This window comes from Cnephaeus nilssonii (genome assembly GCF_951640355.1).
Source record: "Cnephaeus nilssonii genome assembly, chromosome: 7".
NCBI classification, from domain to species: domain Eukaryota; kingdom Metazoa; phylum Chordata; class Mammalia; order Chiroptera; family Vespertilionidae; genus Cnephaeus; species Cnephaeus nilssonii.
In genome coordinates this window covers 73,941,790-73,957,479 of record NC_137078.1, presented here as the reverse complement: position 1 = coordinate 73,957,479, position 15,690 = coordinate 73,941,790, and the positions used below count along the sequence as shown (strand labels likewise).

The window sequence follows — 15,690 nt, the reverse complement described above, 5'->3', positions numbered from 1 at the left end:
ACACACACACACACACACACACACACACACACACACATTCATCAGCATGCACATACACAGTTTAGTGTCCATACACACACCTCAGTACACACACACACACACACACACACACACCAGAAAGGGGAGGAAGGCCAGTCTAACTCTGAGAGGGACCTGGGAAGGCAGCTAGGACAGGTGTTTCCTGCCCCTCCCTTGGGCCGGACCCCTTTGAAGTTCCCTCCTGGTCAGGCTCTGCCCCCTCCAAGTCCTCCTTCAATATTGACTCTCCACACCCAGGGATTTCCGCACCCCCTGGCCCCCGCTCCGGGCCCCTTCCTGGCTTCTGGCCAGGTTTGTTTGCAGATTAGAGCCAAGGAGCTCTCAGGACCTCCCTTCCTCCCTGTCCTGGGCCTGCTCACAATAGAACACAATGAACACACACAGTGCTAGTCCTCATGGGGGTCAGAGTCTAAAGGGGCAGACACACATCGCCAGGTCATCTCACTCAGCAAGGTCCCCCGTGGGGGAATGTCCTTAGTCCTATGGGGACAAAGAGAGGTGGTTTAGCTGAGGATGCAGTGGGGATTATTGGACCTGGGCCTTATAGTTTGAGTAGGAGTTCACCTAGGAACAAGAAAGGAAAGTCTTCCAGGCGGATGGGATGGAACAGCAGGTTCAGCAGTAGGGAAGCATGCTCAGGAAGGGCCAGGGTGGGGGAGGTTAGGCTGGGCCAGTGGGGGAGGTGGAGCAGAATGGGAGGGCACACATGGGGGATGGTCAGGAGGCAGAAACAGCAGGACTGGGGAGGAGGTTGGGCAATCAGGGGGAAAGGGAATTGGGAGGGAGAGGGCAGGAGCTCATTTGAAGATAATCTGAGGCTGAAGGACAGGCAGGACAGTGGAATCAGCACAAATGAGGACAGGCTGTGGCTCCGATGGGCAGGTCACTAGAGAGGCCAATGGGGACCAGAAGTGGATGCTGCTATTGACAAAAATAACCCCACGAGGCAGGTATTATTATTATTAGTCCCCCTAGAGGACACAAGGGACACTGAGGCTCAGAACGGGGAAACGATTTTCCCAAGTTCACACACATTGCAGCTGGGCAGTAGGTAAGGCTTGAACCAGGCCTGTGGATGGCAGAGCTGAGTTCTTCCCCCCAGTCATAGTGGCCACACCTAGTACCTGCCTCGGCCCGCAGCCTCATCTCTCAGCATGTGAAGCCCTCTCCAAACTCCCTCCTCACCCCCCCTCCCCGGCTGAATGACTCCAATTCCCTGAATAGTCCAGGCCTAGTTCACCACGGCTGTCATAAATGTAGCATCTTCTGTAAGAAGTGGCCTTTACCCCCACCCCTTCTCTAAGAAAATGCCCACCCATTCTCCAGAACTGGGCACTGGCATGCCCTTCTGTGGGACACCTTCCTGAACTGCTCTGCCCCTGGACTGGGGGAGGCGCCCCTCCATTCTCCACCCTGACCTCCCCTCCCACTCCCCTGAACACCCTGCATTGCCACTGTGTGGGACCCCTCCTCAAGGACCGTGCTGGGTCTACAGACCCGCCCCAGCATAGGGCCTGGCCCAGAGCCGTTGTCAGTGAGTGTGTGTGGTTGGGAATGAATGCAGGACCCAGCTGGCTGTGGGTCAAAAGTGAGTGCCCAGGGGGGGGACTGATCTCTTATCTGCCAGGGCTGTCTTGAGCCTTAACTGATTAGGCCTTAATTTACAGGTGAGAAGATGAGCCTGACAAAAGTTCCTGGGTTACTGAGTAACCCCGCTTTCTTTAAAAGCCCCGCTGTTTCCCTTTGGCATCCAGACCAGCCACTCCTCCCTCGGGCACGGCTGCCATGAACACCTTCCCTCTCGCCGCACTGTGCCTCCTGGGAACCTGGGCTGCCCTGGCCGGGGGAGTCACTGTGCAGGTAAGTCCTGACCCTTCCCTGGCCCAGCCGGCTCTCTGACCCCAGTGCACAGGGCCTGTGCCCTGAGAGAGCACCCCCTCTTTGGAGCTGGATTTGTTACGGGAAAGGGGACTAGGCCGGAAGCAGGTCTGCCTCAGGCCAGCCTGCAGTGTGTGGGTTCTTGACTTTGTGCAGGAAAGAGTTCATAACTCGAGACCAGGTGATTTTGAGAATATGTTTATTAAAGCTGGGGACAGTGAAACAAGGAGTGGCTTAGGGTAGAAGAAGCAACAGGAGACTAGGTGGGTGGCTTTGGCTCTCTCGAAACGTTATAGGAAAGAAGTGATCCAAGGTGGGCTGCTGTCAGCTCCCTGGAGAGTCAGAGAGCCCAGGACGAGCTGCCGCTGCCCATTGCTCCCCTGGTTGCAAGTCTCGTGGGGACCCTTAAAGTTTAGGAGATGCATTCGGGGGGGGGGGGGGAGGGGAGCGGCTGGGAGGGGAGGGAAAAGCTGGGACCTTTGTTTTGAGGGCTTTAAAGGCTGGGAGTTGAGAAGTCTTAGGGAGGATCCAATAGAAGAGTCATCAGCTTTTCCAGGTGTATCCATTTAGGGTCTTGGTTTCTATTGATTGGTCAGCGCCAGGCAGGGGGTCATTAGTTATTGCAGCTGGTCCTGGAGTCACCAGCACTAGTTTTGCTGCTTTTCTGGGCCTAGAGCTGAAATACAACTGAGGGCTAGATGTTATCTCTAGGGAGGAAAGGTCAGGGAAAGGTATGATCAGTGGTAAGCCAGAGGAAGGAAATGTCAGGGAAAGGTATGATCAGTGATAAGCCAGAGGAAGGAAGATCTCCCTGGGGGGCCAGGTCCGGTGCCAGTTTTGCCCATTGCTAAGGGCCCCCTGGTGACCGTCTGTATCTGGCTGTGAATTGCTCCACCAATTTGTTCAGTTCTATCAGTTCCCAGTTCCACTTGCCAAGGAATTCTCCTAGCTTCTTACTATCCTGCCTCAGGTTCAATTCCAGACCTTACTTCTCATTACTTCTGTACTCAGCCTGAGCACCGGCCTGGATCTCAGGACTCACATGGTCACCCTGAGTATGGATGCACCCCACAGGGGCCCCACTCTATCACAGCCAGGCTCCGGGAGGCCTTTTATTGCTTCTCAAACATCAGCCAGGCTGCAGGCTGGAGCTGGGAGCCAGGTGAGCAGCCCACGTGGCTGTCAGGCAGGGGTGAAAAGAGCCTGGGCATGGCCACGTGGAACCTGGTCCTGGTCCCAGCTCTGTACCTCTCCCTAAAAATTAGCACAATGGCTCCCACATATCGGGCACCTGTTGTGTCCCAGACACTTCACATCCATTTTCTCCATTCCTCATAACATGCAGGACCTAAGGACCTGTCCTTGGGCACAGAGCTAAAGCAGGATCCAAGCCCACTGTCCGGCTCTGAGGCCCGAGCTCTAACTACCTCATGCTGCCCTGAGAGGAGTGTCTGGTTCCCATGAGCCACTAACACTGCTTGAGCCACTGGGGCTGGAGAGGGGCCAGTCCCGGAGGAAACAGGGAGCAGGCAGCAGGTTGGCCTCATGCTCTGGACATGTCTCTCTCAGGATGGAAAGTTCTCCTTTTCTCTGGAGTCAGTGAAGAAGCTCAAGGGCCTCCGGGAGCTCCAGGAGCCCAGCAGTGGGAGCGGAATGCAGTTTGATGGACCTGCGGTTCCCGCCCTCTGTAGCTCTACTAAATTTCCTGCAGAACTCAAGCCTGTCTGCAAGGAGCCCAACGCCCATGAGATCCTCAGGAGGCTGGGTGAGTGGCCTCCTGTCTGGTGGGTGGGGCTTAGGAATTCCCTGATTGGTGGCACTTGAAGAAGAGAAGTGCTCTGATTGGTGGGATTCAGAGGCGGGGCTCTGCTCTGATGGGTGAGACTCTGATGGGTGAGTCATAAGAGGCCCTCTGCTGTAATTAGTTCTTAGTTGTAATTGGCAAGGCTTGCCTTAGGAAGGTCTGGACTCTCACTGATGCAAGTAGCACTGGGTCACGGTGTAGCTCTTTTCTGGGTAGAAACTCTGCTCTGATTGGCTGGTTTGAGCGGTGCCTGTCCTGGTTTGAGGCAGGAAGCCCAACTGGTCCTAGAGGACAGGCCTGGGTTTCTCCTGAGAGCTGGTGGCAGATGTCCTAGCTCCGGCTCAAAGGGGGGGGGGGGGGGGGGGCTTTGGGGAAGAAGAGAAGCTGGTGCTCATGGGGCCCCGTCTCTCCTGTCCAGAGGCCATCGCTGAGGACCCGAACACATGCGAGCTCTGTGCCTACGCTGCCTGTGCCGGATGCTAGGACAGCAGGGGCTCGCTGTCTTCTGTCCCTCCCCCGCAGAATGCTCCCACTCCTGGCATCTTAATCTACCCTGCCCCCCGTGGAGGACCAAGGAGAGAGCAGCCTGGGGAGACCCAGCCCCTGACCCCATCGGAGCTGCTGGCTGCTGGCTGCTTCTCCAACCTGCCTCTAATAAACCAGATTCCAGAGAACTCCTGGCGTTGATTTCATTCATTCCTCATCTCTCAGTCTACGCATCACCCAGCTCACCCAGCGTCATGAATGCCTACCTGCCCTCGCTCGTTCAGGGCCTTGAGTGCTAAGCTCAAGGACCCCACTCTCCCTGCACCGAGGGACCTGACTCTCCAGACCAGCAGTGGAGGAGGTGGAACCTCTGCTCTTTCACGCGTCCCGGAGTCACCAACGTCACTAAGCCACATATGCGCACAGGGTCACAAGGGTCCATGGCACTGGCCCCGAGCTCTAGAGTACTCAAGGTGCCTCAGGATCTGGCCCCCTCTGACCACTTCAGCGTTGCTTCCTGCCCCCCCCAACCCCCCCCCCCCACCAAAGTCACAGCTCTCAGCATTTCCTCTGCCCCTCTCACCACTGCATGCTCCTCTCCCCACACCCCTGCCCAGGTCCCACCTAGGCCCCACCCTTCCACTCCCAGGGCCTCTCCTCAGGAGCCTTTCCCTCCCTCCCAGGAGGGGGTCTTCATGCTCCCACTCTGTCCTTGGGGCTCCCTAGGCACCTTGGCCACCCACACCCCTTGCACAGCTCTGGCCACCCTGAGGTGTAATGGCTGCTGTGCCGGGGAAGTCTCCCTGCTCCCCAGAGCAGGTGAGGCCCACCACATGGATGGCTGCATGAGAATGTAGCAGAGCAGGGAAAGCAAGAGCCACAGGGTTCGAGTCCCAGGTCTTCCACGTGCTGTGTGATGGTAGGAAAGGAGCTTTTCCTCTCTGTGTCTTAGTCTCCTCCTCTGTAAGACTGGGTAGCGATAGCACCTGCCTCCCAGGCCAGGGGCAGTGCTGCATGCAAATGTGTGTGTATGATGTATGTAAAGTTCAGGCTATATGCAAACATAACAACTCCATAAACGGTAGAAACAAATAAACCAAAGAAAGGGGAACCAGGGTCAAGCTGAGAATGGTTCAGGCAGGGTGAGGAGGTGAGGCGTGGAGGGAGGTACAGGGAAGGAGGAAAGAGGAGGCAACCTTCTTGGGTCCTTCTTGGGGAGAAGGGTGGAGGGGAACTGGGTGACCCAAGCAGGGTTCCCTGGGCTGCAGAATTCAGAGAGTGATGTCCTAGGAGTCAGGGAAGGCTTTGCGAAGGGGAGGGGCAGCTGGCATTTGCATTGGCTGTTGGGATTTGCATTGGGATGGATGGAATTTCAAAGCCTGTGTGGAGATGGGGGGCAGAGGGCATCCCAGAAGGTGGGGTGCACACACACACACACAGAAGCAGGAAGGGCCAAGGCACTGGAACGGCTCATCTGGGTGAAACCAGGGGTCCTGATCAGTGCATGATTTCTGTTGACTATGTAGCCCTGCAGCCTTAGTCCTTCCCTTCTAGTCATTACCCCCCCACCCCCCCACCCCCCCGGGCAGCCAGAAACAATGGTGCAGCCTTCGCTAAAGGTGACAAGGTATGGGTTTCTGTTAAACTAAAGATAATATCTTGACCTAAGTTATGTTTCAGCTCCTGTGTCCTAAGGCGGAAGGACTCCCTGGCTACTTTCCCATAAAACTGGGCAGAGGGATGCCAGAGTAGACCTCAGGGTGTGTCTGCACAACCCTGAACCCGGAACCCACGGTGTCTTGCGATTTGTCCTATATCATCTGTAACCTACACGTCAACGGGGAGTTTGGGCTTCTGAGCATTAGCTTCCCGTTCTCCGGGGTGGCAGCATTATTTCTCCACTGCAATTGTTGGTGTTCAGTGTTTGGCTCTGCTAGCGCTGGGTAGGCGAACTCTCTCTCTGCAGTAAGGTGGACAGGGTGGCCCGGGAGGCACACGGGCTGAGTTTGAGCCTGAGCGTGTCATTTACAAGCCGTGCACCCCGCTCTGAGACTTGGTTTCCTCCACCACAAATGGGCATAGCAGACCCTGCCTCCCAGGTTGCAGGGGCATTTGGTGAGCCCTGGGGTGGAGTAGGATCATTTAATGCTCCCACTCTGGGGCCCGCTCTCCGGGTGTGAGTCCTGGCTCTGCCTGTTCCCAGCTGCGGGACTTTGGGCAGGTCACTTAGGCTGTTTCCTCAGGTTCTTCATCTGTAAACAGGGGATGACAAAGATGGGGGGAGGTGAGAGGAGAGATTCCACTTTTAGAGCTTTAAGAAGTGAGTTGTTTGAAAGCCTTTCTTTTTACCCCTAAATAAAATGTGGTGAGTGAAGATTAAATGAGGTGATATAGGAAAAGCTGTGAAAGCTCCCCCGGCCGGGCCCATAGTGAGCACTTCGTTGATGCTGCTGTTGTTGTTGTTGTTCTTATTTCTGTGTGGATGGCTCAGCCTTGTGCCTGGCACAGAAAAGACGCTTGGTCAGTGGCAGCTTCCTTCACTGCCTCCTCCCCAGGCAGGTGGGAACCCAGAATGGCTGAAGGGACTGGTGGAGAGGAGGCCACGTGGCTCATGAGCTTGGTTGAGACTTGAGAGGGTGACCAGGGGAGGCACGGAGGGTAAGGTGGTTGGTATGGAAAGCAGGGCAGGGAGGAAGCTCTGGCCTGGTCTGGGGTAGTGCGCTGAAGTATGGTAGCAACCATACTTCGGTAAAAACTGCTGTTTGAAATTTAACCCTGCTATTCTGGCTGCTGCACCCACTTACTTGCTTAAACAACAGGGTAGTTACCTCAGCTTCCAGACTGAGACCTGGACCAGAACTACAGGGGATTGATTCCCACTGACTCAGTAGCTCCAGGAGTAGAAACTGCAGATAACCTTTAGAGACAATTTGCTTTCGCGAGATAGGGCCACATTCCAATGTCCAGCACGATGTGGCTAGGAACCCCTCTGCAGGCTGTAGCCAGCATTTAGAATTTAGAAATTAGAACAAAGGAAAATTTTTGTGGTTTAGGCCTTTAAAAGGACTGCCTACACCTGGAACGGTGAGGTCGTGAGGGTGGATTCCACCTGCGTGTGGTGCTCTCGCGGCCGTCCTGGCCAGCTCAATAAATCCTTGCCTGCTTTTTTTAATCAATCAGCAGCCTCCGGTGGTCTTATTCTGACTCCAGGGTTCGACCCCACAACATGCGCTAAACGCCCACCTCGAGTGATGGTAGAAATGAGAGCGGCCCAGAGGGACCAGGAGGCATTGCAAGGGCCCCAGCCAATCTGGCCTGTGGGGGAGGAAGGGAAAGGGGCTGGAGCTCTGGGGTTTGCAGCCTGGCGGGCTGGGAGAGCAGAACTGGGCAGTGAGGAGGGGTGGGATTCTGGGGGGATTCATGCAGGCTTTGGCCCAGAGGGGGCAGCGGGGGACTGAGTTCAGAGGGCCCAGCTCCTTTGTACCCGACTTGCCTCCTCTCTGACTGCCCCAGGCAGAAGCTGGGGAGGACCCCATGCTGTGGAAAGACCCTGCTCCAGGGAATTCCCAGCTGGGCTCTGGCCTTGAGTTATGGCACCGGAGGCCACTGCGAGGGAGAATGTGGGGGCAGGGGGCCGGGGCCGGTGTCACAGGGAGGCGCAGCATGGCCTTTCAGAGCACGGATTCCGGCCCAGACTTTGCGGGAAGAATCCTGCTTTACCACTTTGCTGAGCCGGGACTGGTCCTCTCAGAACCCGGTGTCCTTCTTCATAAAGTGGAAATGCTAATCAGAACAGTACCTGCTTCGTTAGACTGCTGTGAGGCTTAGTGAGTTAATACGTGCCAAGGGTTTAGACTAGTGCCTAGGCCAGTGGTCGGCAAACTCATTAGTCAACAGAGCCAAATATCAACAGTACAATGATTGAAATTTCTTTTGAGAGCCAAATTTTTTTTTAACTTAAACTTCTTCTAATGCCACTTCTTCAAAATAGACTTGCCCAGGCCGTGGTATTTTGTGGAAGAGCCGCAGTTTGCCGACCACTGGCCTAGGCTATAGCAAACGCGTAATAAGCGAAGGCTATTGTTATTAGTATTCTCCAGGGCCCAGGGAGGAAATACCTTCCCTCTGGGGCTGGGGCCACCGAGGGTGAAAGCTAAGGGCCCATCTTCTTAGGCACCCGGAGGGGGCACCACGTGATCCTTCCTCCACCCACCACTGTCCCAACTAAGAAAGGGAGCTCCCCCCACCCCCATCAGGAGCTCAGAGCTCTGGCCCTGCAGCCAGGCCAGGCCTTGAGCTCAGCTTGGGGTACGTGGGTCTGGGTGCTCTGTGGACCTTGGGCGCCTTGTTTCCTGCCCTGAGCTCACGCCCTTCTATACCAAACAGGACTCAGTGAACCGACTCCTTGGGTGCTGGAAACCTGGGGATTCCTAACTCTAGTCCACACTTTGTCCTCAGCCCGCCCAACTTCTTCTTTCCCAAGAAGCTCCTCCCAGGGCTCCGGATGAACAAACGGACTCTGATTCACGTGTGGGTGGAGCATCTTTATTCAGCAGCAGGGCTTTCTACGGGGCCAAACTCTCTCCAACTGCGAGCCACACTGCTCTGTGCCAGATCCAGGGGATTTGGCCCTGGGAGGGTGGCAATGACCGAGGTGGCCAGGGCACCGCCAGAGCTGGGGGTGGGGTGGGTGGGGGCTGCGAAGGCAGTGGTTTGGGGTGGGGGGGGGTGGGGAGGTGTCCAGGGCTGGCGCAGGATACCCAGGGCCATCTCAGAGGCAGCCGGTACAGGCAACATTCACGCACAGCTCACAGTTGTTGTTAGCGATGGTCTCTGGGCAGGGGGAGAGAACCGCTCAGCTGAACATGAACCCGAAACACCTGTGGTCCAGGGAGCTGCTGGCCAGGCGGCCAGAGAAGCCTGCTTAGAGGGCCGGCATCTTTCTCACAGATGAAGAGCGTGACATTTTAGAAACGGAGTGAACATCTTGGGCTTAAGTCCCAGGCCCTCTCCTTCCTTGCAGTGCCTGGGCAAGTCACTTAAACTCTGTGCGCGGGCTTCCTGTCTCCTGAATGGACAGTCATGGCCTGACAGGGCGGTTGTGAGGAGAGGACGCAGGCACAAGACTGACAAGGACCTGGCACTAAATGCTAGCTAGTCACTACATGCTCCTGGCCAGCTCTGCTTCATCCCTTCCCTTTCGGCCTCGATGTCACCTCTTGGAAGCCTTTCAGACTCTTTATGCCACCCCAGACGTGAGTCACCCTCCTCGTGTCCCGCTGTGCTCCCCATCGTCACGGCATCACAGTCAGTGCTCATGGCTCCCTTTCCCCGGGGCCCTTCCCTCCCATCTGGGAGGTCTTGGATGTAGGATGACCAGTTGGTCCCGGTTGTTGGGAGCTGAGGGGCTTCCTCATTCCCCGGCTTTTGGTGCCCAAACTGGGGAAGGGGTGTTGTGTATCTTGGATCACCCTATTCTCAGCCACTGGGTACTTAATAGAAATAACATGAGGTGGAGGAACCTGAACGTGACCTGGGGTGTGGAGAGGAAGGGAACAAGGGCAGGAAGCTCCCAGGGGCGGGGACACTCACTCAAGGCCTTGAAGATGCTGGCGGCCTCCCTGGAGGTGCAGATGGGCTGGAGGTCCGGTGGCAGGGCCGGGTGGTAGCACGGGACGGGCAGGAGGCTCTGGGCCTGCAGGCGGGGGCTGAGCACCGACTGCCTCTCCAGGTCTCTCAGTTTCTTCACGGATTCCAGCTGGACCTGGAAGCCCTGGTACTGGGGAGGCGGGGAGAAATGGGAGGGCATCAAAACCTAGACTAGGAGGCCAGGACTCCCCCGACCCCCAGCCTTCCCTGTTCTCAGGGAAAGTACGAGATAGTGTCTGACACTTCGCACCGCAGCCGCAGGCCCCCGGTCCCTGCTGGATGAGGCCACAGCAAGGCTGTATGTGGAACATTGCGGTTCAAAACATGGGCTTTGGGGGCCAGTGGCCCCCAGTTCAAATCCCTCCTCTTCCCGACCAGGTGCCTGTCTCTTGCCCACTCTGAGCCTCACCTGACAAATGGAGGTAACCATGTCCCCTCCTCCCCGGTGCCTGGTACCCAGGGCACACTCCATAACTGGGTGACCTCCGCTGAACCGACAGGCCAAAACGATGGCAACCCTAAGCTGGCCCGGCTGCCAGGGGAGGTGGAGGCTCTCTGGTACCCTCTACAGGACCCTTTGTTCTTCTCCTGGAGGCCCTGCCCAGCAGGAGTGGGAGCCACTCAAGCGCTACCGACTTACGGCCGTGCCCAGAGGCCAGCGGCACCCTGTCACACAGGCAGGCCTGCTTCTGGGACCCCCTCTAGCCTCATGGGTGCCTCGGAAGGAGACCCGGGCCCCCTGCAGACTGCTCCCCATGCGGTGCCCTCTGTCTGGGGCAGTCAGCGTCCTCCATGCCTTGCTACCTCCTGCTCATCCTGCAATGTCAGCTCATCCTGCAATGTTACCTGCCTGGGAGACATTTTCTGGTGCTTCTCCGCTGCACCCATGCATGGGTGAACGTGGGGAGCTGTGGGAGCCTACAGGGGTCTCCCCTCCCCCTTCAGGCATCTCAAGGACCGGCTCCAAGCCTTGTTCCATACTCTACCCTCTGACCAGGATGGGCTGGTCTCCAAGGAGAGTCATGCTGAATAACAGCCATTTATTATTATTGCTATTGTCACTATCACCGTAGCCATAGGTGTACCGGCTGCCCACACCCCCAGCTGTCCTAGTCCCTGGGCTGTGAATGTGTGTTGAGCTGAATCCTAGGCCCTGTGCCCCCCTGTATCCCATGAATTCCCAGCATCCTCTCCCCGTCCCAACCTCCCACCATGGGAACCTTGAGTTAAAGGCCATTCTGGCTGGAAGGACTCACCTGGATGTAGACTGACTGTGTGCTCTGCAGGAGCACCAGGAGGACCAGAGCCACCCCAGACAGAAGCCCTGACATAGTCCTGCCACCCATCTTGCTCCCTCTGTACCCCACAACAGCCACCCACCCAGCTGCTACCTGCCTCTCTGGTTAGCAGCTTTTATAAGCCATGTACTCTGGTCACTCATTAACTGGGCAGCCAAGGTGGGGTGGACACCTGCCAACTTTGTGACAAGCCTAGAGTCCATTCTTAGGAAGGGAGGGAAAGCAGGGGGGCCAGGGCACGTGGGCGGGCTCTGTGGGCGGGCCTCGGACCACACCACTCTCCTTCGCTCCTCCCGATGATACCTAAGGAGTAAGATGATAGGGAGACCATTTTACAACAGGGAAAGTGAGGCTCCAGAGTTAAAGTGACTTGCCCCAGGTCACAGCACTCGTCAACGGCAAAGTGAGGACTCGCTATCTTTGACCCAGGCCAGCCCATGGTTCTCTGGGCATAAGATCTGCTGGCTCAGGGAAGGTGGGCAAATACAGAATTTTTTGTGTTCCTAGACATTTCTCCCACCCCCTCTTCCCAGCTCTATTGAAAGACCATCCTTCTTCTGATCAGTCTGAGTGCAGGCCCTCAGCCTGCCTCTGCCTGCATCTCTCACCAGGGCCTGGATGTCCTCAGGCTATGATGGACTCATCTCACCTGTCTGCCTTTCAGAAGCCAGTAACCTCCCCCAGCCAGAGCCCGGCCTTGGAGACAGATTGACTGGGGTTCAGAGCCTGCAGCAGTGTGATCTTGGACAAGCCACATCAGCTCTGACTGAGCCTTAGTTTCCTCTTCCATCAAATGGGTGGAATGATGGAACCCACCGCATGAGATTGCTGTGAGTGATGGGGCCCACTTGAGCTCGCCCTCTTCTGGGTAATACATGCCACAGCAGGGCCCTTAAGCTTAAAGTTGCTTTCTAGGCAATGCACAACCCACGCCTCCATGTTTGAAGGTTGGGTCAGAGACAAGAGAGTAAAGTCCACAGGCGTTATCACCACTGCCTGCTCAGGCAGCTGTAAACGGCGCCCCTGCCAGGCCTCTCAGTTCTGCTGGGCACCGAGCCTGGTATATGGTAGGCACCCATGCATAACAGGGAAGGCCCTCTCTCCAACCTGTGCCTAGCATCTCATCACGCTCCCTCAGACCACCTCTACCGCACAGGCCTAATCTCATCGCATGCTTTCACTGATGCATTCCACCTGCCTGCAACTCATTTCCTGTCTTATCTTGGGGTGAAATGGGAAAAGCAGAGTTCACTTGGTATGTCCTATGTCTTGCTTTGCATCCAGACTTCAGCCTTTACTCTTTGGACGCTGAAGAATGTAATGGACTCTTCCATGCTTTCTCATCTGTGGACTGAAAATAGTCATCTCACTTCTTGAGCCTGCACTGTGTGCGAGGCACAGTGCTATTTTATGGGCATGATCTTGTTCGGTCCTAGAGGATGGGTGTAATGGTTGTCTGCATTTCACAGATGAGTAACCCAAGGCCCACTGAGGTCAAGCACCGTGTTTAACGTCATGTTAACCTAAACGTAAAAGCTCTTTCAAAGTGAAAGGCAACAAACATTTATTTGAGATAGAAGCATAGTTATTTGGAAAGCATTGATTCAGGCCGAAGCCTAGATCATGTTCTGATTAGGAGACAAAGGCAAGGAGTGTGAAGAGAAAAGGAAGGGTAATGATTATATCAATAGGAGGAAGGCATTTCTATCAGTGCAGGTAACATAAGATAGTGATGCGAATTCTAAACAGTGTTTTTAATTTTCAGTCTGGTAGCCATCAGTCTGGTAGTCATAATTTCTGCTCTCTGTTTATCCTTGCAAACAGGTCTTTGGGGGCACGAAGCTGCTTTAGGCCCAGCCCATAAGCTAGTTTGCCCTGTTTTAACATTCCCAAGGTTTGAGGCATAAGACATTCCCGGCAGCTCCTCTGGCATGGCAGCTCGGCTCCATTTTAAAGTGGCTCCGTGTATATTATTATTTTAACAGTCACTCTGAGAGTAAGACAGGTGAGCAGGTTTTATACATGCAATTCTTGCCTCTGCTCAGCTTATGGTGTTATAGAAAAAGGGCTGATGTGGCTCAGTGTTTGAGCATCAACCTATGAACCAGGAGGTCATGGTTTGATTCCCGGTCAGGGCATATGCCCAGTTTTGGGCTTGGTCCCCAGTGTGGGGCGTGCAGGAGGGCTAGGGTTAGGGAGCTGATCAATGATTCTCTCTCATCATTGTCGTTTCTAACTCTCTCTCCCTCTCCCTTCCACTCTGAAATAAATGAAGATATATATATATATATATATATATATATATATATATATATATATATATTTTTTTTTTTTTTTTTAAAAAAAGAGACTTAGGCCTTGGAGGGAAGAAGATCTGGATTTAAACGACTCATCAGCTGTGTGATCTTAGATACGTTACTTAGCTTCTCTGAGCCTCTGTTTCTTTCTTCATCAATAAGTAGAAGAAATGAGCAACCTCATAGTGGCTGGCTGTTGTGCGGACAAATGGAAAAACCCCATCCCAGCGGTGCCCGTGACTGGCGACTAGCACGTGCCTGGCCCGTGGAGGCCACGCAGCGAGCGGTGGTTTTCCTGCCTCTCGCTCTCCATGGAGTCCTCCCTGACAAACTGCATCTCTGACCCCACAGCTGGAACAGTTCCGTTCTTCGTCCTGCGCAGCCTAAACACCATGACGTGCCATCTGTCCAGAGCTGGATTTGCCACCTGTGTGACCTTGGGCAAATGTATCACCTCTATGATCTCAGGTTCTCATTTGTAAAAAGATGATCTGTCTCTAGCTTTTGGGTTTGTCATGAGGATGCTTGACTCCCAAATCCTTGCTCTTTCCACCAGAGCAAGCTCAGCCCCCTTGGCCCCACACCAAGGGACAAGGAACACATTGTAAGGTTTGGAGGCCCCTGTGGCCATGGTCTCTGTCCTCCTCCACCTTCCAGCCCCCCCAGCTGGGCCCTCCATGTGTCACTCTTTCCCTGGGAACAGATGTGACTTTCTTATCTGCCTGACATGACTCAAATTCACATATCAATCCATATCCTCCTAATCACTTCATGAATGACCCTCCATCCATCAAAATCATAGATGCAAACCCATGCTGCTACGCCCATGGAGCCACTGTAAATTGACATTTCTCAGGACACTTCCTTCTTTAGGGACGTGGGAAGTGACTCTGACTCTGGTTTCTGTGTGGAAGCCTCAGTCAGAGTGAGTGACAGTTGGCCTGTGTGTGCGTGTTTGGGTGGCTTCTTTCTCCACATTGGACTTCCTGTTACGTGCCTGCCACCATGGTGCCCCAGAGCCCGTGACTCTCCCTGACTCCAAACTGACCGTTTTCCCAGGAGCGATCGTCACAGCTGACCACTGGGATAAAGCACTCTGCACTCAGTGTCTGAGATGCACACTCTCCAGTTTTCTGCCAATTTCACTGGCCCATCTTCTCCGTTTTCTTAGTTGTTTTTTCTTTCTCTTTTTGATCTCCAGAACTTAGAATGCCCCAAGGGCTCCAGAGCTCAGTCCTTGGACCAATTCCCTTTGTCTACAGTCACCAAGACTGGTGATCTTATCCAGTCTCAGGACTTTAATGCCATCAGTAGGTGCCCTCTCCACTCCCTCGCCTGACTTCTTCTCTCTGCTGTGGACTTATTATTCTGGCTTCTCAGTTTCTTCCAGAACAGTTGAGGGTACTACCATTCTCCCAGTTGCTCAGGTCAAAAATATGGCCGTCATTCTTGATGCTTCTGTATCTTTCACTTGCCAAATTTAATTCATAGGCAAATCCAGTAGCTCTACCTTCACAATATTTCTAGACTCTACCCATATCTCACCATCTCCACTGCTATTAAGTTCAATCCATCATTATTGACCATTGTTCTCATGGATTATTGCAACAGCCTTGTATTAGTCAGAATTCTCCTGAGAAACAGAACCAATAGGGGAAAGAGATAAATATTCTATTCTATTCTATTCTATTCTATTCTATTCTATTCTATTCTATTCTATCAATTGATTATCTGATCTATCTATCTAGATTTATTTTAAGGAATTAGCTCATTCAATTGTAGGCAAATCTGAAATCTGTAGGGCAGGTTGGCAGGTTACGATTTAGGTAAGAGTTGATGCAGTCTTGAGTCTGAAACTGCAGGAGAAGCCAGCAGGCAGGAACCTCCGGCAGGGGTTCTGTGTTGCAGTCTTCAGGGTAATGCCTTCTTCTTTAGGAAACCTCAGTCTTTGCTCTTAAGACCTTCAGTTGATTGGATGAAGCCTGCCCACATTAATCACTTAAAGTCTACAGATTTAAAATGTTATCCACATCTAAAATAATACCTTTACAGCAATGTCTAGACTAGTATTTGACCAAATAACTGGGCACCAAAACTTGGCCAAGAGTGATCTCCAAACAGATCTCTCTATGTCCACTCTTGCTCCTCTTCAGGCCTTTTTCCACACACTGGCTGGAGTAATTGTATTAAAATCCAAGTTAGATCATTTCTCTCCTCTGCTCAAACCTGCTAATAATGG

At 54.0% G+C, this 15,690-nt stretch overlaps 2 protein-coding genes across 2 annotated transcripts; one reads left to right on the top strand and one right to left on the bottom strand.

Annotated features, from left to right (window-relative positions):
• Positions 1–1,824: 1,824 nt before the first annotated feature.
• Positions 1,825–4,204, top strand: GUCA2A (guanylate cyclase activator 2A; the record flags this gene model as incomplete). The annotated part of the gene is made up of 3 exons (XM_079778376.1): positions 1,825–1,899; positions 3,487–3,682; positions 4,140–4,204. The coding sequence occupies 3 exons, from the start codon at positions 1,825–1,827 to the stop codon at positions 4,202–4,204; spliced, it is 336 nt and encodes a 111-aa protein (XP_079634502.1).
• A 4,743-nt stretch (positions 4,205–8,947) lies between these two features.
• Positions 8,948–11,246, bottom strand: GUCA2B (guanylate cyclase activator 2B). Its single transcript, XM_079778283.1, has 3 exons — positions 11,113–11,246; positions 9,800–9,986; positions 8,948–9,040 (listed from the first exon to the last, which is right to left on the bottom strand). The coding sequence occupies exons 1-3, from the start codon at positions 11,200–11,202 to the stop codon at positions 8,979–8,981; spliced, it is 339 nt and encodes a 112-aa protein (XP_079634409.1). The 5' UTR covers positions 11,203–11,246; the 3' UTR covers positions 8,948–8,978.
• Positions 11,247–15,690: the final 4,444 nt, after the last annotated feature.

Bases quoted from the DNA above. Each gene is read 5' to 3' on its own strand.
- GUCA2B (XM_079778283.1), bottom strand. From the start codon at position 11,202: ATGGGTGGCAGGACTATGTCAGGGCTTCTGTCTGGGGTGGCTCTGGTC. The intron at 9,987-11,112 runs GTGAGTCCTTCC...CCGCCTCCCCAG, and splicing joins CACAGTCAGTCTACATCCAG to TACCAGGGCTTCCAGGTCCA. The intron at 9,041-9,799 runs GTGAGTGTCCCC...CCCCCTGCCCAG, and splicing joins CAGCATCTTCAAGGCCTTGA to AGACCATCGCTAACAACAAC.